Source organism: Giraffa tippelskirchi, chromosome 12 (genome assembly GCF_054371585.1).
Source record: "Giraffa tippelskirchi isolate mGirTip1 chromosome 12, T2T-mGirTip1v1.2.pri, whole genome shotgun sequence".
NCBI classification, from domain to species: Eukaryota; Metazoa; Chordata; class Mammalia; order Artiodactyla; family Giraffidae; genus Giraffa; species Giraffa tippelskirchi.
This window is the reverse complement of record NC_137286.1, coordinates 32780364-32805523: the sequence shown is the minus strand read 5'-3', so window position 1 is coordinate 32805523 and position 25160 is coordinate 32780364. Positions and strand designations below refer to the sequence as shown.

The 25160-nt window shown below is 43.4% G+C and overlaps 1 protein-coding gene across 5 annotated transcripts; it reads right to left on the bottom strand.

Annotated features, from left to right (window-relative positions):
• Nucleotides 1–2045: 2045 nt before the first annotated feature.
• Nucleotides 2046–21273, bottom strand: LOC145530327 (granzyme B-like). Of its 5 annotated transcripts, none has more exons than XM_081551452.1 (5): nt 21022–21273; nt 4008–4155; nt 3391–3526; nt 2935–3192; nt 2046–2283 (listed from the first exon to the last, which is right to left on the bottom strand). In XM_081551452.1, the coding sequence occupies exons 1-5, from the start codon at nt 21092–21094 to the stop codon at nt 2140–2142; spliced, it is 759 nt and encodes a 252-aa protein (XP_081407578.1). In that variant the 5' UTR covers nt 21095–21273; the 3' UTR covers nt 2046–2139. The 5 variants fall into 5 exon arrangements, with proteins under 5 accessions (XP_081407578.1, XP_081407579.1, XP_081407581.1 ...); XM_081551453.1 differs by lacking the exon at nt 21022–21273 and adding an exon at nt 5403–5579; XM_081551455.1 differs by lacking the exon at nt 21022–21273 and adding an exon at nt 5403–5579 and having other exon boundaries at nt 3127–3192.
• Between the last annotated feature and the right edge of the window lie 3887 nt (nt 21274–25160).

Below are 25160 nucleotides of genomic sequence, written 5' to 3'. Positions count from 1 at the left end.
AGTACGTTTTAGTTTCTTTGTTTTCCTTTTGTGTGATTTTCAATCAAGGAGCTGGGTCCCTAGTAAATCTGGGGATTTTTTCAGCTCTAAATCAGAAGCTGTGTCTTCACTGTTCTGCCTTTGTAAACACGCCCCAGGTCACTAGGAGATTGTGTTGCTGCATGATTTGTGCACAAGCAGATGGGAAAAGTCCTGCCTTTAGAGTAACTGTATCCTAGAGTATTGACACATGCCTCAGAGAAGCGCAGTCCTGTGTTAGGGGTAGGGCGGCACCAGCCAAGAGCTGGAACTCAGACTCAGCTCCCAGGCAGCTCAGCACAGCAGTCAAGACCCTGGAGGGATGGCAGCTGGAAGTGTCTGGAGAGGGGAGACCAGCACAGGGAGATCCCTGCTCAGCAAAAATCACATTCTCTCCAAACCAAGACCTTCCCAAGGATGAAAAGTCTAGGTCGTCTTGGACCCTGTGGAGCAGAAGTAACCATGACGGCCTAAGAGCAGAGGCATTTCTCCATTTGTCCAGACCACATGGGCCTCACTGACTGCATTTGGTTTGCACAGGCAGGAGCTTGCAGCCATGACAGGGAGCCTGTTTCTGGCCCATCCAATGGATGAGTGTTTAGAATCAGATTCTAATTGCCTTTCAAATGGGTGTTCCTACCATCTGAGTGTGTGCAGTGACATTCCTGCTTGCTATCTTTAGAGTAAAACAAATAAAGCTGCCTATGTTCCTTCTCTTCCCTCTCTGCTGCCCCCTCCCCCCAGGGGACAAAGATGCTCCAGTGAGCAGAGCAGTATCTTCTTGTCTGGAAACAAAATGACTAATGTTCTAGAGTCACACGTAATAACATCCTATGAGTGTAACCAGCAATAAAAATAAACTCAAATGCTTTGTCCCTGTGGACTACCCACAGAGAAGTAGGCCCCTCAAGTGGACTCATGTGAGGGAGTGAATATAGACAATTTGGATGATACTGACACTGTCAGTTACAGCTGAACTGAGATGATAGAACCTGTATTGTGTCCACTTTACAACCATAATGTCCGGCACTTAGTAGGTGTTCTGTCAGCATTTGTATTGATGGATGAAAAACAATGTGCTTTTCAGTCCTACTAAAGATGGAATCCCTTTCTAACTCAAAAGGTCCCAGGTGACCAGCAGGGAATCTTGGCCCAGAGGCCAGCAGTACCTAAAGCGACAGGCTGACAGGGACTCAGGCTACTGAGCCATCAGGAGCCAGAGGACCCTGAGCACGTGGGCGACACTGGGCTGCATGTGAGGGGTTGAGCTGGCCCTGCCCAGGTGAGAGATGGAGCCCAGCGATCTGGACCTGCAAAGGCCTGGTGCCACTGATCCCTCTCTGCCAAGGCATGAACTGGGCTGGCATGTCAGTGGTGAGGCCCTGCTGGAACCCCATGGGACTAGGGTATGCAGGGTGGGAGGGATATGAGGAAGGGGTCAGCTGAGATCAGTGTGGTCTGGAGGGGACAGGAGCTGGTGGCCCTGCTGAGGACTCGCGGTGATGGGCAGGGACGGAGAAGAAGCGGTCTCAGAGGAGACTGGAGGCAGAGCTGGGCCCTGGGCTCCGAGGAGGGCAGAGCAGGACACTCAGCCTGGGTGAGATGGAGGGATTCTCAGGAGACCAGCCCTGCTCTGGGCCAGCTCCCCTGGCTGTGGGGGTTAAAGGTCAGCTCAGGTAGCCCCCCTCCCCAGTAGGCAGGCCTCAGTCCTGGAGCTGCAGCCTCATGGTGTGACCCACTCCTCCCTGCCATACACACAGAGCAAGGAGCTAAGGAGCTCACCCTGAGCCCCAGGACCAGAGAGGTTCATGTTTTCCCCTGATGGTGCTCAGCTTCAGCCCTGGCAGGAGGGCCGGCCCTGGAAGACAGGTGTGGGTGACAGCTTTGCGTGGGGTTTAGGGGAAGAGATGGTGGGAGGGGGGAGAGGAGGAAGCAGAAAACAGCAGAATCCTGTCATTGACTTTCTAAGCACAGACTAGATGCCCGTGAATAAGAGTCAGAATAAATAAGCAACGAGCCCTTCGAGCTCCGCGCTGAGAGACATTTATTGAGCTATGGGTACCCCCAACCCCTCAGTGTGATTCTGGATCAGCCCCAGGGAAGATGGTCTGGTTCCTGCAGTCAGAGGCTTTTCATGGTTTTCTTTATCCAGGGCAAGAAACTTGAGACTTTGGTGTAGGCCCGTGGAGTTGATCCATCTTTTCTTCCATAAGAGACAATGCCCTGGGCCACATTGTCACACACGAGAGGGCCCCCGGAGTCTCCCTGAGGACAGAGAAGGGGAAGGACTGAGTCTGCTCTCCTCCTGGTCCTGCCCTCTCTCCCACCCTGCCATTTCAAGACCCCTCTCGGAGAAGGCCACTTTACAAGGCCTCCATGTGCAAGACAAGTGGGCAAGGCAGGTCTATGGGCCCCCCAGCTGCCAAGCCCTGACCTGGACATTGTCCCTGCTTCACTTCCCCCAGGGAGCAGCTCCTTCTCTGCCCCCAGGTCTCCGTCCTCTCTCTCTAGATGCTGGGGGCTATTGGCTCCAGGCTGCTGTTAGGACAGGGAAGCAGGTGGGAGGGCTGACACTCATCAGGGAGGGGGAGTTCAGTAAGCAGATGGGTTCCAGCTCTGAGCAGGCACCTGGGCTGAACCACCTCCCACTCAGGAAGCCTGGTTTTCTAACACCTGAGCCTCAGGGCGTGGCAAATTCTCCTTTCTGGAGGAGCGCCAGGTTGGGATTCACTGCAGGTCTTGGGTGGCTTGCAGAGGCTCTAGGCACTCCCAGCTCTGGCTGTTTCCCCTTTTCCTCCTGGAGAGAGGTCCCAGCCTAGAGGGTGAGGTGGTCCCCCACTGCTTGGGTCCCCTGGTCCCAGATCTTCTGCCAACACCCTTCTCCCCAGATCCAAGCAAGGTAGCTGTGATTCTCACCTGAAAGGAAGATTTCTTTGTCTTTGGGTCCCCTGCACACAGCTGGATGGTGTGGTTGTAATAGTTGCGTAAGTGGGACTCACACATTTGATCCTCCTGCACGGTCAGCTTTACCTCCTGCAGTGAGTCAGGGTAGGAGCCCATGGAGTCCTTCCCCCAGCCGGCCACACTGCACGTCTGTCCTGGCTTCACCTGGGCCTTGGCCCTGGGCAGACTAAGGGGCTTCACAGCTGAAGTCTGCTTGGCCTTTCTCTCCAGCTGATGGGAAGAGACAAGAGTCTGGCTCAGCCGGTGGTCCCCAAGCCTGGACATGGCAATGACGCTGACGTGTCTCCCTTCTCTCCTGAGCCACAGGGACTGGTCAGGTGGCCAGGATGGGAGAGAGGAAAGGGGAAGGAAGTCCTAGGAGGGGAAACGAGCTGATTGCAGGAGGGCACAAGAAGCAGGGTGGTTTACCTTTAATAACATGATGTCGTTGGAGAAGTTCTTAGGATTATAGTCTGGGTGGGGGATGGCTGTTCTCACCCTGATGACCTGCTGGGTCCTCTCCTGCTGTTTGATGTTGTGGGCCCCTAGGGTGATCCTCATTGAGCTGCACAGAGACAAGAGCAGGAGATGGGGGTCACAGCCCTAGGGTTTACAGCCCTGGAGCCATGAAGGGCAGGTGACTCCAGGGCAAGGCTGCCACTGAGGGGAAATGCAGGCACCAGGAGGGCCCTGGGGGCTAAGCTGTCTATACTGTTTCTTGGCAGCCAAGGTCAGATTCTGGAGCCATTGTGAAGGGCACAACTGTTCTCCATGGGCAGTTAGCCCTAGGAAAATATGTGAAGTTGCATCAGTTTGCATTCTGATATCCAGGCGCGCCCTATGTCTAGTCTCTCTCACTTCAGTGATGCCTCAGGCAGTGACCTTCCCTCTTTCTCACCCTCTCACTCTCCTGCTGCCCTCTTTCTCGCCCTCCCAGGAGCCCTCCTGGCTCAATGTTCCTAGCAGCCTGGTTGCTCCTGGAGAAAAAAGCAGGACTCCCTTGCTAAGGGTGTTCAGAAAGGTACCGGCTACTTGCTGCTCCTCACCTTCCGTGGCAGTGAGCAGCTGTCAGCACGAAGTCCTGTCGAACCAGGAACCCACCACACCTACTCTGGACATCCTGATTCCGGTACTGAAGATACGCCATGTAGGGGCGGGAGTGGGGCTTGGCTTCATGGCCCCCGATGATCTCCCCTGAAGGAAAAGGGTTGTTCTGCTTGTGTGCACCCCCCGAGTGTACCTTGTTGGCATCGGCTTCATGCTCAGAACTGCTGGGCACCGGGGAGTCCAGCCTAGCCTGGAGTTGGTGGGGCGGGAGGAGGCTGGGAAGAGGGCTCAACTTCCTCCTCTAGAAAAGAGCAGCTGTCTGGGTCTGCGAATCTGTCTCCCACGTATAATTGGAGGTGAGCATAGAATCTGCCTACGATGCAGGAGACTCACTTTTGATATCTGGGTCGGGAAGATCCCCTGGAGAAGGGAATGGCAACCCACTCCAGTATTCTTGCCTGGAGAATTTCAAGGACAGAGGAGACTGGTGGACTACAGTCCTTGGGGTCGCAAAGAGTCAGACAGGACTGAGCAACTAACACTTTCACATTTCATACCTGTCCCAGGGCTAGGAAAGTAGTAGAGGCTTCTGAAAATTCCTCCCCCAACTGTGCTTCATTCCATGTGAGTTTCTAAGGGCCCTATTACCCTATTTTATTCAGGATAGCCCTGTTTTCCAGGGCACAGGAATTCAGAGTATGGACCTAGATGTCGCCATAGCCTCTTTCCCAGGGCCTGACTGGTAGTAAGTGCCCAATGAGTATTCGTTGGCTGCATGAAGGAGTAACCATGCCCCCTCAGGCACCCTCCCCACTCACAGAGGGCCTCTGGATGAGGGCTGTTGGTAGGGCCAGTGCTGGTGGGCTTCTGGGAAGCAGAGCAATTCAGGTCTACCAAATACTGGCTTCATCCTTGAAAGAGGGGAGCCCCTGGTGGCCTGGGAAGGGAAGCCGAGTTGGGTAAAAAGCCTGTGGGTCCTCGGGATTGAGCAAACGCAGAGGCACCAACTCCAGGTTCTGCCGAACAGATGCTGAGGGAACTAGAAGCAGAAGCTAGACCCACTCTGCCCTCTTTAGGGGCAATTTAGGATTTTCTTTTCTCCAGTTTGTGACCATCTGCCATCACTTCTGGGAAAGTTCCACTTTTCAGATGGCAAAGGTAGGGCTGGAGGAGGGGCTGGTACCCACTGGCTCCTCCTGAGAGCAGGCTTTGCTCTGTTGCTCCTGCTGGTGGTTTATCCAGCGTCATACTCCCTGGTATGAGGTGGGATGGGAGTTGGTGTTCAGAATGTTCCCGGCTGGTGGATAGCTGGATCAGGGACTTGCAGAATGGGCAGGACCTCTGTGCCACCTGGGGGATGGTGTTGGGCCCCTAGGATGGGGATGGTCACTCACCTGCCTTTGCACTGGGGGTCAAGAGAAAGGCCACCAGGAGCAGGAATGACTGCATCTTCCTAGAAAGACTGCCCAGGTCGGAGATGCTGGCGCTTCCTCCTGGCTCTCTTTCAGATCCCCCAAACTCGTACAGAGAAATGCAGTGTTACTGGACTCAGTGATCTCGTGTTCCCCTCTGGTTTTGCGATGCTTCATCCTAAAGGCTTTCTATGAAAGCTTGCCCCGCCCCCACTCCATCTGCCTGATGACGTTCTCTGGGTGGTTGTGTAAGAAACATACAATGACCACACCAGTACCCACAGATGATGACTCAGAGCAGATCACTTGTTCCAGCCCAGAGCAGGAACCCAAGAGTACAAGGTGGGGACTGTAGGTGTGGTATCGACCAGTGGAGGTAGTAGAGCCCAGAAACCAGAGTCCCCAGTGGTAGAACCGCCAGGGCCTCATTTCCGTGCTGCTAAGTCCACAGGATAATTTCTTGAGCAGATGTGGGTTTAAGCTCTTCTCTATGTTATGACCAAACACACTGGAGATGCATCTCCTTCCCTTAGAGAGCTGATCATCTGCTGGAAGGGAAAGAAACATCCATGACCAGAGTGCAGCAGGGGAAGGGCTGTGGCCCAGGGATGCACAGAGCTTGACTGCCACCTACTAAGTCCATATAGTCATCCACTCATCATCTTAACTTCCTTTCTGGGGATTTTAGGCATCATTTTAAAAAATTACAAATGCTCAGAGTGATAGAGTCCATTTCTCTTGTCCATATTTTTCAAACAAATGTACTGCACTTGACATTTATTGGCCTAAATTAATAAATCACTATGACCCTAGAAACTGAATCTACAGATTGATGTAAGCCTAGGTCATTCCTCCTTTGGGTAGGCTGGGGTAGGTTCCACCTAAACCACCTGAACTAAGACAGGGAAAGGGCTGGTTTGCCAAAGGAAGTTTGGATTACTAAGTTGCCTATGCCATGTGAAGTAGGAAAGCATGCTGGGTGACCAAAGACCAATAATTGTCCTTTGAGTATTGTCCGTGCTGTGTCCAGAGGGCCACACTTCAGATTTAGCAGGCCAGGCACATTAGAGGCTCACACTGGCTGAACAAATTCTGCTGAAGACCTTGCTGTATGGAAATGAAGGACAGTTCTTTCTAAACAGTCCAAGCCCAGCCCTGTTCAAGAACAACAGAGAATCTCTGAGTCGTTCAAGTCTGGGGATTTAAGTGTCCATCTTGATGTATTCTGTACTTTTCAGCTTTCTGGGGAATATTATGCATCAAAAGACATAATTCCGGGGTAAATATCCTCCTTATCAAACCAAATACATTTATCGAACCTCTACTTTTTTGAACTTAGTTTGCCCACCAGTAGAAATTTTTAAAATAAAATTAGCTTTGTTATTTTTGTGTAGTATATGTTCATTAAGAAAATTGGAAAGTAGAAAGGAAAAATATTACTCATTTGCTTATGTCTCACAGATAGATTATTATCATAGGCAGTGCATTTAAAATACTTGAGATGATATTAGGAAGTGTTAGCAAGTGTTCCCTCTTCTTTAATTTTTTGGAACAAGTCTGGGTAAGACTAGTGTTAATTCTTCTTTAAATGTTTTATAGAATTCACCAGGGTAGCATGGGATTTTCTTTGTTAGAAGGTTTTTGGTTTTTGATTCAATCTCTTTATTGTCATAAGTCTGATTAGATTTCTTATTTATTTTTGAATCAGCTTTGGTTATTCCTGTATTTCCAGGGAATCATTGATTTCATCTTGATTCTATCTAATTTGTTGGTGTGCAAACATTGATAGTATTCTCTAACAATTCTTTTAATATCTCTGAGGTTGGTAGTAATGTCCCGTTTTTTTAATTTCTGATTTTAGTAATATGAATCCTCTCTCTTTTTTTGTTGGTCTAGCTAAAATTTTCAGAGAAGGCAATGGCACCCTACTCCAGTACTCTTGCCTGGAAAATCCCGTGGATGGAGGAGCCTGGTAGGCTGCAGTCTGTGGGGTCGCTAAGAGTCGGACACGACTGAGCGACTTCACTTTCACTTTTCCCTTTCATGCACTGGAGAAGGAAATGGCAACCCACTCCAGTGTTCTTGCCTGGAGAATCCCAGGAATGGGGGAGCCTGGTGGGCTGCCATCTATGAGGTCGCACAGAGTTGGACACGACTGAAGCGACTTAGCAGCAGCAGCAGCAGCTAAAAATTTATCAATTCTATTGATCTTTTCAAAGAACCAACTTTTGGGTTGTTTTGATTATTTGGCTCTTTTTATTTTGATTATTTGGCTCTAATCTTTAGTATTTCCTTCTGTCTGCTGGCTTGAGTTGTTTGATCTATTTTTAGTTTTGTTAGGCTTAAAGTTGTATTGTTCAGTTATTAATATTTCTTCTTCTTTAATGTCCTCATTTATAGTTATATATTTTCCTCTGAACATTACTTTTACCGCATCCTATACATTTGGTATGTTGTATTTTCATTTTCACAGGTCTCAAAGTACTTGCTAATTTTTCTTATAATTTCTTCTTAGGCCCACTGGTTACTTAAGATTGTGTTGTTTAATTTTCATATATTTCCATGTTTGTGAATTTTCTAGTTTTCCTTCCATTGTTCATTTCTAGCTTCCTTCGTTTGTGGTTAAAAAAGATAATTTGCATAATTTCAGTCTTTTAAAATGTGTTGAGAAATGTTTTATGGCCTAACCTATGGTCTATCCTAGGGAATTCTTCATATGCCCTTGAGGAGTATGTGTAGTCTAATTGGTTTATAGATGTACTGTTTACTATTTACTATTGAAAGTAAGGTATAGAAGTCTCCAACTATGTTTATGAAACTATTTCTCTCCTCAGTTCTCTCAATGTTGCTTTGTATATTTGGAGCTCTGATGTTTGGTGTGTTATGTCTTCTTAATTGATCTTTTATCAATATATAATGTCCGTTGTCTCTTTTAACACTTTTTCACTTAAAATCTATTTTATCTAGTATTGGTATAACCATTCCAATTTCCTCTTGATGACTATTTACATAGCATATCTTTATCCATTGTTTCATTTTCAACCATTTTTGTCTTTGGATCTAAAGGGAGTCTCTTGCAAGCTACATAGATCATATTTTTAAATTCATTCTTCCAATCTGTCTTTTAATTGGTTAGTTTAATCCACTTACAATTGAAGTGATTGCTGATAATGAGGGGCTTACTTTCGCCATTTTGCTCTTCGGTTTTTATATGTTTTATGTATTTTCTGTTTCTTCAAAATTGCCTCCTGTTGTGTTTGATCACTTTTTTCCCTAGTGTGCTATTTTGAATCCCTCTTCATTTCCTGTTCTGTATATTTTAAAGTTACTTTCTTAATGGTTACCATGGTCAATGCCCTAAATTGGTAACAATGTACTTTGAATACATATCAATTTAGCCTCAACATTATACATCAACTCTGCTCCTATTTAGTTCCATCCCCCATCTTGTTATTGTCACATATTACACCTTTATACATGTGTGTCCATTAACATAGGTTATAATTATTGTTTTATGCATTTGTCTTTTAAACCATATGAGAAATAAAAAGAAGTTACAAGCCCAAAATACAAATACTACTAGATCTTATAATTGTATATGTGGTTATTTTGACCAGAGATTTTGTTTTCTCCATTTGGCTTCAAGTTGCCATCTAGTGTCTTTGTGTTTCAACTTAAAGGATCCCCCTTTAGCATTTCTAGTCGGGCGGGTCTGGGTGCTGTGCTGTATTTGGTCACTTCAGTTGTGTCCGACTCTGTGACACTATGGACTGTAGCCCCCAGTCTCTTGTGTCCATGGGATTCTCCAGGCAAGAATACTGGAGTAGGTTGCCATGCCCTCCTCCAGGGGATCTTCCCAACCCAGGGATCAAAACTTCAAATTCTGTGTCTTCTGCATTTCAGGTGAATTTTCTTCTGTTGAGCCACCAGGGAAGCCCAGGACAGGTCTACAGGACAGTAACAACGATTAAGTCACCTAGCTTTTGTTTATCTGGGAACATCTTTATTTCTTCATTCTTGTAGGGCAGTTTTACCAGATATATAATTTTTTGTTGCCAGATCTTTTTCTTTCAGCACTTTAAATATGTCATCCCACTGCCTCTGTGGTTGCTGATGAGAAACTGGGCATTAATCTCACTGAAAAATCACTTGTCCATAAGTCACCACTTCTGTCTTGCTGCTTTCTAGATTTTGTCTTTGGCTCTTGACAGTTTGGTTGTAGTGTGTCTCAGTGTGGATCTCTTTGAGACTACTCTACTTGGAGTTTGATGGGCTTCTTCATTATGTATATTTCTGTGTTTCATCAAATTTGGGATATTTTTAGCCATTATTTCTTCAAGTATTTTTTTCTGACCTTTCTTCTTTTGTGACTCCCTTAATGCATATGTTAGTACATTTAATAGTATCTCGCATGTCCCTTAAACTCTTTCATTTTTCATCATTCTTTTTTCCTTTCTGCTCTTCAGACTGAGTTATTTTATTTTCCCTCCAAGTTCACTGATTCTTTCCTCTGCCTAGTCGTATCTACTGTTAAAATTCTCTATTGAAATTTTTATGTTGGTTATTGTACTTTTCAGTTCCAGAATTTTAATTTATATCTCTTTATGGGCATTCTCTACATTTTCATATATTGTTCTGATTTGCTTTATTTCCTTGCATGGTTCCTTCAGCTCTTTGAGTATTATTTTTCTTCTTTGAGTATCTTTAAGACAGTCAATTTAAAATCTTTGTCTGATATAAACAGTGTTTGTGTGTTCAGTCACCAAGTTTTGTCCGACTGTGATCCCACAGACTATGGCATGTCAGGGCTCCATCTCCCTCACCATCTCCCTCACCATCTCCCAGAGTTTGCCCAAGTTCATGTCCATCGAATCCAATGCTATTCAACCATCTCATCCTCTGCCACTCTCTTCTCCTTCTGCTTTCAATCTTTCCCAGTATCAGGGTCTTTTCATCAAGCTGTTTGCATCAGGTGGCCAAAGTATTGGAGCTTCAGCTTTAGTATCAGTCCTTCCAATGAATATTCAGGATTGATTTCCTTTAGGATTGACTGGTTTGATTTCCTTGCTATCAAAGGGACTCAAAAGAGTCTTTTCCAACACCACAGTTTGGAAGCATCAATTCTTCTGCTCTCTGCCTTCTTTATGGTCCAACTCTCACATCCGTACATGACTACTGGAAAAACTATAGCTTTGACTATACAGACCTTTGTCAGCAAAGTGATGGCTTTGCTTTTTACCACATTGTCTAGGTTTGTCATAGTTTTCCTGCCAAGAAGCAATCGTCTTCTAATTTCACGGCTGCAGTCCACAGTGATTTTAGAGCCCAACAAGAGGAAATCTGTCACTGCTTCCACCTTTTCCCCTTCTATTTTCCATGAAGTAATGGGACCGAATGTCATGGATCTTAGTTTTTATAATATTGAGTTTTAAGCTGCCTTTTTCATTTTCTTCTTTCACCCTCTTCAAGAGGCTCTTAAGTTCCTAATCACTTTCTGCCATTAGGGTGGTATCATCTGCATATCTGAGGTTGTTGATATTTCTCCCAGCAATCTTGATTTCAGCTTGTGATTCATACAGTCCAGCATTTCACATGATGTACTCTGCATATAAATTAAATAAGCAAGGGGACAATAAACAGCCTTGTCATATTCCTTTTCCAATTTTGAACCAGTCAATTGTTCCATGTAAAGTTCTAACTCTTGCTTCTTGACCCTCATACAGGTTTCTCAGAAGACAGATAAGATGGTCTGGTATTCCCATCTCTTTAAGAATTTTTCACAGTTTGTTATGATCCATATAGTCAAAGGCTTTCGCATATTCAGTGAAACAGAAGTAGATGTTTTTCTGGAATTCCCTTGCTTTCTCTATGACAGAACAAATGTTGGCAATTTGATCTCTGGTTCCTCTGCCTTTTCTAATTATCCTCAAAGATGTTTTCTATCAAGTTCTTTTTTTCCTCTATGCATAGACCTTACTTTCTTATTTCTCTGTATTTGCATATTTTCATTGAAAACTGGATTTTTTAAAATTGGAAGATAATTGCTTTACAATGTTGTGCTGGTTTCTGCCATACAACAATGCAAACCAGTTATAAGTATATAGATATATATCCCCTTCCACTTGAGCCTCCCTCCCACCACCCCTCATCCCAACCCTCTAAAACTGGAGATTTTGAATACAGTACTGTACTCTGGGAATTACACTGTCTTCACCCCCCAAGGATTGTATTGTTTGTTGAGTGGTGCCATCATCCATAAGTCTAGTGACTTTTCCAAACTATTTTTGCAAGCACTATGTTCCTAGCTTGTGCTGTCACTGAAATCTCTGTTAACGTTTTCTCTGTCTAGTTGTTGTGGAAAGGCTGGCTCAATCTCTGTAAGTACAGAGCCATTTGAGAATATTTTTCACATGGAAAAGAGCATGACACAGGAACTTTCCTGAGAAAGACCCCCTACCTGGAAAAAGCCTCACTGGAGAGGCTGAATTTCTTCCTAGATGTGACCAAAGGGAGCCACAATAAAGAGATAGTAAAAACCATCTGTGGCTTGAAACTTTAAGATTCTGTGTCTAAGTAAAATGAGTAATAATAAAAAAATATTATCTGGAAAAGGGGTGCTTCAGTCCATTCAACGAGTGAAAGAAATAATGTCTGACATTACAATGCTGGCTAATGTTTTTGATCACTGATCATAGGTCCTCACTCCAACCCACTGCATTAGCCACGGCTATGTCTTTCACGTCACACATCAGAAAGCTAAGGCACTGAGAAATAAAGGAGCTTTTCTGACCTCACTCAGCTTGAAAGAGTGGAGAGATCTAATTGTGAAGTCTGTGAACTTATCTGTAGCTCTACAAACTTGACCACTTCCTATATTGTTTTTTCCTATATTGTTCCCTCTATATTCTGGGGAAATGTTAAGGGGGTGCTGAATAATAAAAGTTTCTGTCTATATCTATAATGTATGACTTTGGTTCTCTTAGAAATTAAAGGTACCTCAGTGGCTACCATATTGTGATGGAAAAGTTCATTTGGATCATACATTCTCTTTGAGTTTATCTTTTGAACCCAGATGTATTCCCCCAGCACGCAAAATAATATCATGCCTGGCTCATAATGGGTAATCCCCTTAGACTTTAACCTCTCATAATTAGTGCCTAACGGAAGTCGACCTGGCCATTTCTTACAGGCAGTGACAATGACATGATATTGCCACATTATCACCTTCTCACATTCATGCATGGCATTTGAGTCAGTTGCTATAAATCAATTTACCTGAGCCTGATCATTGTCTTGTTATACCTAAAACCAGAGCTTATAGGCAGAGGGGTTTAGAACTTGGCCTCAATTGATCGACCATAAGTCTCATTCATGTTGAGAAGAGATTCCTCCTCAGTTAGGAGCTATCCCTGCATTTCTATTAGGAGTCTAAGAAGATAGAATGTCTGAGGTGCTAATATAAGATCAAAGACAGTTTTAAGGAAAGACCTGTCAGTGAAGGATAGAAGTTATGCGATAGAGTGAAGAAGGGGTACTTCTGTTTTGTCTCTGTAGTAATGATGAATTGAGAGGGCAGGAGTGTGGAAAGAAAATATGTCCAGGGCAGATATACTTCCATGGGATTTGCAGAGTTTGGGTAAACACTAGAACACCCTTAACTTTTTCCTTGTTGCCTACTCTAATCGTTGCATAGCCAACAAAGAGAAAGGTCTGGATTTTGCATTGGGGATAATTCAGTAAAACTCTTGAGTGGTTAGATATCTGGAGTGATGAGTAGGGAGATCATAGAGGAAAGGAGAGAAGTGGTCTTGAGTGAGAACAAGTGTGCCTACCCCCAGCAAACTAGGGGGCAAATATAAAAATATAGGACCTGAAAAGCCAGTTTTTGTGCTTCTGAATGGGAATGAGACAGAAGAGTTTTGTGTTGTGATGGTGCCTTTGATGTGATCTTGAAACACACTTAAGACCCCCCCACCCTCTACTCCCCCCTGGATCTTTATCTCCCCAGCATCTTTGTCCACCAGACCATTTCCTTTCCCCCAAAGCATTTTGTTCTCACAAGACCTAAAGGTCTCACCTTAACTTTGTGGAGTGAATGGTTTCTTTCTCCTCCCGTCTCACTCAGGGTCTAGGGTTGTGCGTTTTCTTACCATGTTTGTACGGGATGTGGCAAATGGTTTGGTTTGGGGCTAGATGAGAGGGATGCTGCTGAATCATTTCCCAGAACCTCCAGCATATGACTGCAAAATTGTTCAGTCTTTCTATCTCACAGTTCAGGGCACATGCAACCAAGTGTTGTATTTGGAAAATCTAATTCACACCTAAGAATTTTTGTGTCACATCTTCTGTCTTTCATCTTGGTATGTCATCTCCTAGTTGTATATACCCTCTATGATTATGTTTCTCTCTTTATAACCAAGTACCAGGGAGCAACAGTGGAACCAAGCAAGATGTGGGGTATTCCACTCAGCCCTTCAAAGTCTGCCCTAGAGAAATTAGGCATTGTAGAAGCCTGCTGCACTGCTGAGAACACATTTTACCAGTGGAACTGTGGCAGGATGATTTCCTGTGATACCAATGCACACTGCTGTGCAGTATGCTCTGCTTAGTTGCTCAGCCGTGTCTGACTCTTTGCAACTCTATGGACTGTAACCAGCCAGGCTCCTCTGTCCATGGGATTCTCCAGGCAAGAATCCTGGAATGGGTTGCCACGCCCTCCTCCAGGGGATTAAACCCAGGTCTCCCGCATTGCAGGCAGATTCTTTACTAGCTGAGCTAACAGGGAAGCCCAACGACCATATTAGACTCTCTGTATTCTCTATTACCATTCATTCATCAGAACTTCCAGGATATGATGACAAAACTCTAGATATATTTTATGTTCCCATACTTCAGGTTTCTAAAACTGAAGACGGAGGATTGATTTGTTCCTGGACCATGCTTAATACATCAAGGCATTGAACTCCACCTTTGAGGTGTTCCAGTCCCATTTGGCATCATACGCTAAGATTTTGGCGGGCAGCTATTAGCACCTTAAATACCTACACATAAGTATTCACAAGTGATACTTGATAACTTCTGAGAATATAATAGGAACCAGAATCAGTGGAATTAGCATTGGCTTGTGTCCTGTGGCTTGACCCCTTTCTCTCAGAAACCTCATCTTTGCTACTGTCTTACAGGAACAGGGAGGTCAGGCTTTGCTCTTGACTCTATAGAGGATAAAAGAGAAAATAGGAGGAAAATCATATCCTAAAAGGGTGTCCACCCTGAGTTCTGCTCAGGGTCCAAAAGAGAGGGTCTTCACTGAAAAGATAACTCCCAGCTGACTCATGTCAGAAAAAGTGGACTGGGATATGGGTGCATATCATAGAGATCTTCAAATATTTTGAGGCTATTTGGTGTTTCTTTAAAAATAATTTATGTATGTATGTATGTATTTTTGGCTGTGCTAGGTCTTTGTTGCCGTGCAGACTTTTCTGTAATTGCCCTGAGCAGGGGCTACTTTCTAGTTGCAGTGCATGAGCTTCTCATTGTGATGGCTTCTCTTGTTGCAGAGCACTGCCTCTAGGGAGTTTGAGCTTCAGTAGTTGCGGCACATGGGCTTAGTTGCTCTGTGGCATGTGGAAGCTTCCTGGATCAGGGATTGAACCCATGTCTTCTGCATTGGCAGGTAGATTCTTTACCACTGAGCCACCAGGAAAGCCCTGGTGTTTTTTTTTTTATTTTTATTTTTAACACTAGTATATGTAGGGGAAATCAGGGGAGAGGGAAAGCAAACAGCATTAATAACAATCCACACCTTAGTATGTTCCAAAGCATATGTAATTTGTATATGTTATCCCATTGAATTCTCTACCTTCTGCCTGGGCGTTATTGTTAATCACATTTTAAAATGAAACTGACTCAGAGATATTAAATGATGTGCCTAAGGTTACACAGTTACAGAAAGTGTGTGTAAACACACACACACACATACACAGAGGATGTGTGTCTGGCAAGCTGCAAACTTTATATCAATCTTAGGAGCGGTGAAAGTCACAGCTGACAGATTTCAGCTCAGCAAAGGAGAGTGTTCTGACCGAGTTCCCTTGGAATGGCCTCTCAGGTGCTTTGTCTGCAGGGTATTGTTGCAACAGAGGCTGGAAAAGACCTTAGTCAGGAGGACTAGGAGATTAATGTGGACGTGGGCATGCAATAATTTTTAAGACATTTTGCTGCCCTGAGACTTCATCTCTTAATAGGAAGAGACCTGACTTGGGGTTCGGAGCCTTGGTCTCCTGTTCAGTTATGTAGCTCAACTGCCAGTCTCTGGGCTTATGTCATTACCTCACAAAAGTGGATTGAGCTATAGTAAAGGCTTCTGGAACACTGTTAACCATAGCAACCATTCCTTGGGTAGATTAAATATGTGTCAAGGTGGCTTTTTGAAGTCAAATATCTATATCTATACTTGATTCTTATATCTACACTTATACCTATGTATATAGCCACATGTATACATTTTGTTTTATATACATCGCTTTTCAAAATTTTATTTTATTCTTTAAAAATTATTTATTGATTTGTCTATGCTGGGTCTTAGTCGTGGCATGCGGATCTTTTAGTTGTGGTCTGCTTTTAGTTATGGCATGTGGGGTCTTTCAGTTTTAGTTCAGTCGCTCAGTCATGTTCCATTCTTTGCGACCCCATGGACTGCAGCATGTCAGGCTTCCCTGTCCATCACCAACTCCCGGAACATGCTCAAATTTGTGTCCATCATGTCAGTGATACCATCCAATCATCTCATCCCATCCAACCTGAGAAGCCATTCCAGAAGAACTGTCAGACACTCTCCTTTGCTGACCTGTGGGATCTTTGGTTGTGGCCTATGGGATCTAGTTCCCTGAAAGAAAGTGATGTCGCTTAGTCATGTCCAACTCTTTGTGACCTGATGGACTGTAGCCTGCCAGGTTCCTCCATCCATGGGATTTTCCAGGCAAGAACAGTGGAGTGGGTTGCCGTTTCCTTCTTCAGGGCATCTTACTGACCCAGGGATTGAACCTGGGACTCCTGCACAGCAGGTAGATTCTTTACCGTCTGACCCACCTGGGAAGCCTCTGACCAGGGACCACACTGGGTCCCCTGAATTTGAAGCATGGTGTCTTATCTACCAGACCACCAGGGAAGTCTCTATACACGTTTTTATATGGCTACATATACACATGTATAAATGTGTACATGTATATTTGTGTGTGCACGTGTGTATAGTTGTATTTTTGTTTTTCTTCTTTTTCCTTTCTGAGCATGATCTTATTACATTTTAGAAAATTTATCAGTAAAGTACAATTTACAATATAAAGAAATTAGTAAATTTTCATAAACTGAACATATGCATGTAGCCAGAATCCAGATCAATAAACCAAATATTACTAGCCCCGTAAAGTGCCACCAGTTTGCTCTCCATTTGATGCCAAGCAGGACTCTGTAGGACTCCTGGGCTTGGAGGCCTTTTTGTCCCCCATTCCTTGTAGCCAAGACTCCAGCCTCCATGACCTTCTTTGAGTTCCAAAGGGCAGAGCAATTGCTAATCAAGGGAAGAGCAGCCAAGAAACCACCTGAGGCAGAGGCTCATCAACACTAGGAGATGGACCACCTCGGACCCTGCTGGTGGCTCAGACGGTAAAGATAAGAATCTGCCTACAAGGCAGAAAACCCAGGTTTGATCCCTGGGTTGGGAAGATCCCCTGGAGAAGGATGGCAACCCACTCCAGGATACTTGCCTGGGAAATCCCATGGCCAGAGGAGCCTGGGGTCACAGTCAGCTAACACTTTCACTTAGGACCCTGCAAACACCCTGATCTGGTCAGCAATCCCCTCTTTTAAAACTGCAGAAGAAAGAAAAATACAAGAGTGTTGCTGGATTGATCCTTATCACATAATCCTATATGACCAAATAACCTTTTCTTACCCACCAGGTAGGGGGGCACAGTTCTTGAGGTGCTAGCCTACTGTGTTCCCTCTTTGCCTGGCAAAGTAATAAAGCCACTTTTTCCTTCTCCTCCGTAACTCTGTCTCCATATTTCTGTTTGTCATTGGTGCACAGAGAGCCAAGATTTTGGCAGCACATTCCAATCCATTGTCACTCCCAATTGTCACTCCCAATTGTCACTCCCCATTGTCACACCCAAACATTAACTTGTCTTCAAGAAAGATAGATCAGTTGTACCTATTTTTGTACTTCATATGAATGGAAACACTCAGTATGTATTCCTCTGTGTCTGGTTTATTTCGCTTACATTTTTGAAATGTATCCATATTGTTGCTTCCCTGATAGCTCAGTTGGTAAAGAATCCGCCTGCAATGCAGGAGACCCTGGTTTGATTCCTGAGTCAGGAAGATCTGCTGGAAACAGGATAGACTACCCACTCCAGTATACTTGGGCTTCCTTTGTGGCTCAGCTGACAAAGAATCTGCCCACAATGCGGGAGACTTGGGTTGGGAAGATCCCCTGGAGAAGAGAAAGGCTACCCACTACAGTATTCTGGCTTAGAGAATTCCATGTACTATAATACAGTCCATGGGGTTGCAAAGAGCTGGACACGAATGAGCGACTTTCACTTTCATATTGTTGCACATAGCGATGGACACTTGTTATGGACTAAAACTTCGTGTACTCCTAAAATTCAGCAACTAAAGTTACATGAAGTCATAAAGATGGGGCCCTAATCCAATTGGAGCAGCATCCTTAGGAGAACAAGCACCAGAAAACTTGTTTTCTCTTTCTCTCCATACACATCCCCCAAGGAAAGGCCGTGTGAAGACAGCAGCTGTCCATAAGCCAGGTAGATACCTCACCAGAAACAAAATAAGCTGCAACAGAAATTTATTTTCTCAGTCCTGTAGGCTACAGGACCAACGTGACTGTGCCGGAGGATTGATTCCTTCAAATGTCTCTCTCCTTGGCTTGGAGATGGCTGTCTTCTCCCTGTGCCTTCAGAGTCCTTTTTCTATACAGAGCTATACCCAAATTTTCTCTTTTATAAGGACACCAGTGATGGGTCAGGGCTTACCCTAATGATCTCTTTAATTCAGTCATCTCTCTAAAGACTCCATCTCTACAAAGCCACATTCTCAGCTACTGGGGATAAAAACTTCTTAACAGGGGGATGCTGGGGCTGGGTGGGGTAAGGGAAGTGACACAACTACCAATGTGCCCAAAACACATGCAAATGAGCCAAAGATCAAAATTGCAAATTACACCAATAATTGATCTGGTTCCTTATTGAAATTCTTCCAGTCTTTTAGAAACGAAATTTAGGAGGTGTTGTTCTGACCTCAGATTAATGAAGACTATCTTAAACATGTATTGACAGCCTAATGATAACAGCTCTAATAAATGGACCAACCAAGGTATATAGTTTTGCAAACACTATAGAAGTTTATTTTTCACTCTTGCAACAGTTTCAGGAAGCTATACATGACTGGCAGGGTGGCTCTCCTGCAAGCAGTCAATCCGTTGGCGGCCCTGCCATCTTTAAAATGTGGCTTCCGAGATCCCCTGGGGGTTTTCTAACCCAGTCAACTGGAAGAGAGAAAAGAGCTTGGAAATGTGAGAGGGCTTTGGGGGTCAAGCCAGGAAATGGCACTCATCATGTTTATTCACATTTCATTGTAGAACTCAGCCACCCAGCCCCATTTGACAACACAAGCTGTGAAATGTAGTTAAGCTGTATGCCCAGGAAGAAGAAAAAACACATTTTTGATAAATTGGTAGCTATCTGCAACAAGACTCAAAATGCAGTAATGATAAAAGATTGGTAAATGTAACTATATTAAGATTAGGAAAAGACAAAAAAAAAATAGGAAGGAGTTCCCTGTTAATCTAGTGGTTAGAATTCAGCACTGTCACTGCTGTGGCCTGGGTTCTGTCCCTGGTCAGGGAACTGAGATCCTGCATGCTGCGTGGCACAGTCAAAATTTAAAACAACAACAACAAAAAAAGGGATTCCCTGGCAGTACTGTGGTTAGGCTTGGCTCTTTCACTGCCATGGCCCAGGTTCAAAGCCGTGCAGCGTGGCCGAAAAAGAGAAACAAACAGCAAGAAAATAGGAAACCCAGTGCAGGAAGATGAAAAGATACTAGATTGGATTAATAATAAGAGAAGTGAAAACTAAGCCACATTGGATATATTTCACATCTTCTAGGTAATCGAATCTTTCCAAATATGTCAGTATCAAGCATTGACAAAGGTGTAGAGTGGCGGGAATTCTTCATCTATTGCTGCTGACTGTGTAAAAAACTGCTTGGCATTGCTTTTTGAAGTTAAAAATATATGTATTTTGTTGTTAGGCCCTTTCACAGGGAACTAAGAAGCAAGGTTGTAGGGAAACTATAATTTTTCCTTGATGACCTTATGTCCCTTTAAGACTAAAAGCTTTAGCAAATGGCTGCTGTCTTCTTGGGAGGAGGCTTGAGTAAGAGGTTAAAGCAGAAAATTGTCCACCTTCTACAACAACGTAGAACCTTGAGAGAGCTTTATCTTTTCCAGATCTGTCTTCGAGGTTTGTGAGAAATTAGAAGGACCCTCAGTAAAACCCTGCGGCATTACTGTCCAGGTGAACTGATTTTTCTTCCCAAATGAAGGCAAAATTATTGGCTAAGCTTCATCAACTGGAATTCTAAAGAAGGCACTGCATAAATCACTTACAGCAAAGGGGTTGCTTCTAGTGGGAATGGATGTTAGGAGCTTATGAGGGTTGGGAGTAACTGAGTGTCAAGGGAGTAACTGAGTGTCAAGGGAGAACAATGTTGTTGTTGCTTGGAGGTCCTGGACCTCCACACTCAGCCCTTTTTATTCTCACCTGTAAAATGGGAGAGTTATAGGAACTAGTACAAGGATAATGAGGCCTTGAACCTTGTAATCTTCTATTATGAGCTCTGTGCCTTGAAGGGCTTCCTTACTCATGGGGTATTGATTAATTCTGGGAGGAGGTTTTGAGGAGTCTATTTGAATCATGATGTGGGGTGTGCTGTGAATTTTGCCAACATTAGTTGGAAATTTGGCCCCTTAAGAAGGGTAGTAGCTGATTGACCAGGGACAAATGATAAGGCATTTCCAGAATCAGCTCTAGTATCATCAGAGATGGAGCAAATAAAGATGTCAAGGGCCATTTAATTCAACTAGTGGTGAATTGTCACATTCTACCATGAAATTCTAGAATTATTTCCCCCTTTCTGGAGAAAGACATTCTGGCATGATACTTCTCAAAGAAATCTTAGTCTGATAAACGGATGGGGTTGGCAAATTAAGGAGAAAGGGGTATGTATCTCTCAAATGGCCTAAATAAAATAGAATAAGTTCAGAGACAGGAACATTTTGAATTGTTTTGTACTCTGATGCATGGGCTAATGTTTAGTAGTAGGGTCAAGCACCAAGAGGGTGGCTCTGGTGTCTATTAGGACTAGAAGAAACTCATCCCCGAACTAGGGAAACATTTCTCTAAAGTGAGGAAGAGGGAGGTTGGGAAGCACTCCCATAGTCCCTCAGAACCTTGTCATTGAGAACTGGGAGAACATTTGAAATGCTGCTTAGAGGGCTGCAGGCGTCTGAAGCACTTACATTCGTAACGATCTCTTTTCCAATATCCTGGCTTTTTGCAATAATAGCAGAAACTAGGAGGGTTTGGTTTCATTGCGGGGCCTTCATTTGCTGGGGTTGAAGATTAAGAATTTCAGTTCTCTTCCTTTTAGGTGATCCGTCTAGGGTGCAAGAGAGCTGCTCTGCCAGATTAACTGAGTCTGGAGTGGCCGTAGTTTTCTATTCAATCCTGGTCCTTTTTACTTGAAAGGCCCTCAGTCGAGCCCATGAATCAATATAGACTTAAAGGTTACCTAGGTGGAATCAATATTTGAAGGAAAATCAGAATTAAAAAAAGAAAATAATCTGAAGCCAACAGTAATAGTCATAGAGAGATTCATCAGGTTTTTGTGTGGAAGCCTGAATTGTGTTCCAGTCAACAGGCTTTGGGAAAGCCCCAAGAATTGCCTGACAAAATTACCTAACAATTTCCTTAGCCTGATCCTATAATAAATTGTTGGGCTATTATATATAGTTACTAATACAATTCCAGAGACTTCCAGGATTTTTCCAAGTACCAGCTTTCATCCAATGCTGGGCCTGGCCTTCTCTGACAAGCATATGAAGTAGCTAATAGAAGTCAGAGAAACCAAGTTGATAAGTTTGAAGTTCTATATTAAATTTCTCAGCAAATCTATAAAGATCTTCAGTTGATTTGGGAAAATCTTTTGGTCTCACAGTTCAGCTTTAGTCCAGGGAATATAAGAAATTCGGGGTTTAGCCTCTGGCTCCTCAGAAGGCTTAATTTTTAAGGGGCATGTTCTGATAAGTTCAGAGGAAAAGGGAATGGGGACGATTTCAGGGGAAAGGGAGGTTCGGTAAGAGAGTTAGTGGGGGGAATTGAGGGTGTGGAGGAGGCATAGGGGGTACAGGAGGGAAGGGGGATGATGGTGCCAGAGGTGAAGCCTGAGACAAAGAAGTCAAGGAAGAAGAGCATGAGGTCAGAAGCCATGTTGTCTTTCTTTACCTGTTGCTTTCCTCAGTGAATCTTAAAATCTTAACTGGCAGGGAGGCAATTTCAGGCTTTAGTAAGCCTTGAAATACCAATCAAGGTAGGAACTCCATTCAGTTTTGGAAGTTTTAGAGCTATGGTTTTCCAATTCAGTTTTTAAAAAAGTTAAGTCTGGGATATCTAAAGATATTTGTCTTCTAAGCAATTTGGCCTTTGATTTTGGTGCTGTCTTGGGGCAAGAGGGATAAAAGTCAAGGCCTGGGGTCCAACCAGTGTGGAGAGTGAAGAGTCCTTGTCCATCTGGGGCCCTGTGGGCTGTCCCTTAGCATAAACATGAAGCGGCATGAGAGCCTTGGTACTGAGCAAAGCAGGAAAAAGAAAAACAAGAGAGAGAGAGAAAGGGAAACATAACCAGACTCTGAGGGCTCGCTTTCCTGATGATTTATAGCCCAGGGTCTCACTGGGTTTCAAGCAGCAGTCTTGATTTTCAGGTGGTTCACAGGGGAAATGCCTCCAGGTGCCAGGCAGATGTATTAGCATTCCTCTGTGAAGAAGATACTTTTAGTCTAAGCTTTGGGAATCCTGCCATCTCCTGCACTGCCCCCCACCACCTCCACCAAACACACAAATTCTTCTATAATGTAATAAGCTGTACATAGTCAAGATGCCAAAGAACACAGAAAACATAACACTGTGAATGAGAGCCAGGAGAAATGACTCTTAGAAGGTTCTTGAGGATTTGAAATCGTCTGGCACATATTTTAGTACAAACTCCAAAATAACTGAGGGAAAAGGAAAATACGAAGTGTCATTACAGGTCTGATAAAGGACTAAGCAGCACTTCCAAAAAAATGGAACAGCAACATACAAAACTAAACGGATGATTTGCTTACAGACCGAAGACAGCAGAATTGTTAACCAGAGGAAATATCAGAAGAAATTATTGGAGTACAATGTAGGAAAAATAGAACTAGTCTTGCTTTGAGCAGAAGAAATATCAGAAGAAATTATTACAGTACAAAGTAGGAAAAACAGAACTAGTCTTGTAACTAGAAACTATTAAAGGAGCATGAACAGTATTTAGATAATGATAACCACACTTTCTAATGGCACTTAAAAAACAAGGTAGAATTAAAATGCAAAATGTTGGGAGAAGATAAATGAGATTAAAAGTCCTGTGTTACTTGTATTTTCAGGGAGGAGGGTAAATCTGTTAATTAAACTTAATCATTGATAAGTTAAGGAAACATGCTGTACTTTTATGTAACCACTGAAATAATATAAAAGTATATAAGTTACAAATTAGCAGAAGGGAAAAAAAGGAAAGGTAAAAAGTAATCTATTCAAGGAAAGATAAGAAAGAAGAGGGAAAACAAAACTGTAAAATAGTTGGTACAAATACAACTCATAAAGAGTAGATTTAAAACCAAGTATATCAATAATTATTTTAACTATAAAAATACTGACTGTTCCAATTAAAAATCAAAGAATATCACATTAGCTATGAAAACAAAACATAAACACATGTTCTGTGCAATAAACAGGTTTAAAAAATTGAAGGTAAAAGCAAGGAAATGGATACAGTGTATTTACAGTAACCACAGAAAACCATCACAGGAAAAAAGAAAAGAGGCGCAAATATTTACTAACAGAAACTTAAAAGGGTGTGTGTGTATATATATACATATACATTTTTTTTTACCAGTGCCGCAGACCATTGAAAGATAAGCCAAGACCATAATGAAAAACTTTCTGCTAATAAATTTGAAATTTTAGACAAAGTAGAAATATCACTGCCTAACACCTACTCAATAGGAAATTGCAGACTTTCCAGGTAATACTGGATCTATCAAAGAAAATTACATCAGCAATCAAAAATTTTCCAAGTGACTTTGAAGTCCTTACTGACTATTTCTTTAGGAACTCAAGGAAGGAAAACTTTTAACCTATAAATTTTTCCAGAAAAGAGAAAAAGAAGAAAAACTACCCATCTCACTTGAAAAGACGTCATAGTCTTGATACAAATAACAGAGAAAGAAAGGAAATTTACAGGTTAATCTCATTTGTGATTCATAGACACAAAAATCCTACACAAAGTATCAACTCTTGAAAGTAGTCTAACAATATCTGAAAAGGTTAATACATTATGAGCACTGTTAGGTTTATACTGATACAGATCTCATTTAACCTTAGATCAGTTAATTTGCAACACATCTTTATCTTAACAAACAGAGAAGCATTTGATAAAATTCAATGTCCACTGTTGATAACAAAGATAACCTGTTAGCAAACCAAAATGTAGAGAAGTTTCTTTAAACTAATCAACACTATCTTTAAAACCTATGGAAACTGTTTAGTCAACCGTTTATCAAGTAAGGAAATTGAGGTTTCTATCTTTCCCACAAGAATGCAAGAAAGCCCTTCTCTCCAGGCTGCTTTGCACACAAAGCGTGCAATGCTGATATTCTCCCGGCTCTTTTCCTTGGGAAGCTTGAGTTTGGAAAATATCTTAAGTGAGGTCCTTTCGGGAAAGTCTATAGATTAAAAAAAGCCAGGGTGGGGGAAGTGGGGAGGGGGTTGTAAACAGTAGATCCAAGGGAGAAACAAGGCTGAAAAAGAGAAGAGGACGGTTTGCAGCCCCGTAGGCTCATTTTCTGCATTTAATCCCAGGTCGCTGGACTGGTACCCCGACTGTGGATGTGTGCTCCTGTATCTTTGGCCCTGGGATTCTCTTGTTCAGGGGAGAGCATCAGGGCACAGAAGCCAAGCTCCATTCCCCTCCTTTTAGGGCACATCTGCAAATGACCGTGGGTCGGTGAGTCTAGGTATAAGTTCCTGATGAGAGGTTGTTATGATGGTCCCTCACTGAGCTGGGCAACAAAAAACTTTGCTTCTTATCCATGTTTTGGACAGCCAGAATCAGAAATCTGGGGGGCATCAGGAGGGTAGTAGTTTGGGTTCAAGGGATCTGTTTATTTTTGAAGAAAAAAAATGAGAAGGAAGGACTGATATTTCTAGTTATCTGAAATATTATTCCCTTTGGATAACCCCTTCTTGGCACTCTCCCCAGGAAAAGTTTGTAACTTCGTTCTTATTGTCCAAGGCCAGGCTCTCTAATTCACCCCCTAGCTTACTGATAAAGCCCCTTTCCCATGACTAAGCAAGTTTT

Excerpts from the sequence above, each read along its gene's own strand:
- LOC145530327 (XM_081551452.1), bottom strand. The coding sequence starts at position 21,094 with ATGAAACCAAACCCTCCTAGTTTCTGCTATTATTGCAAAAAGCCAGGA. Across the intron at positions 4,156-21,021 it reads GAAAAGAGATCGTTACGAAT|GGGAGATCATCGGGGGCCAT; the intron begins GTAAGTGCTTCA and ends CTTTTCCTTCAG. Across the intron at positions 3,527-4,007 it reads GCTGCTCACTGCCACGGAAG|CTCAATGAGGATCACCCTAG; the intron begins GTGAGGAGCAGC and ends GTCTCTGTGCAG.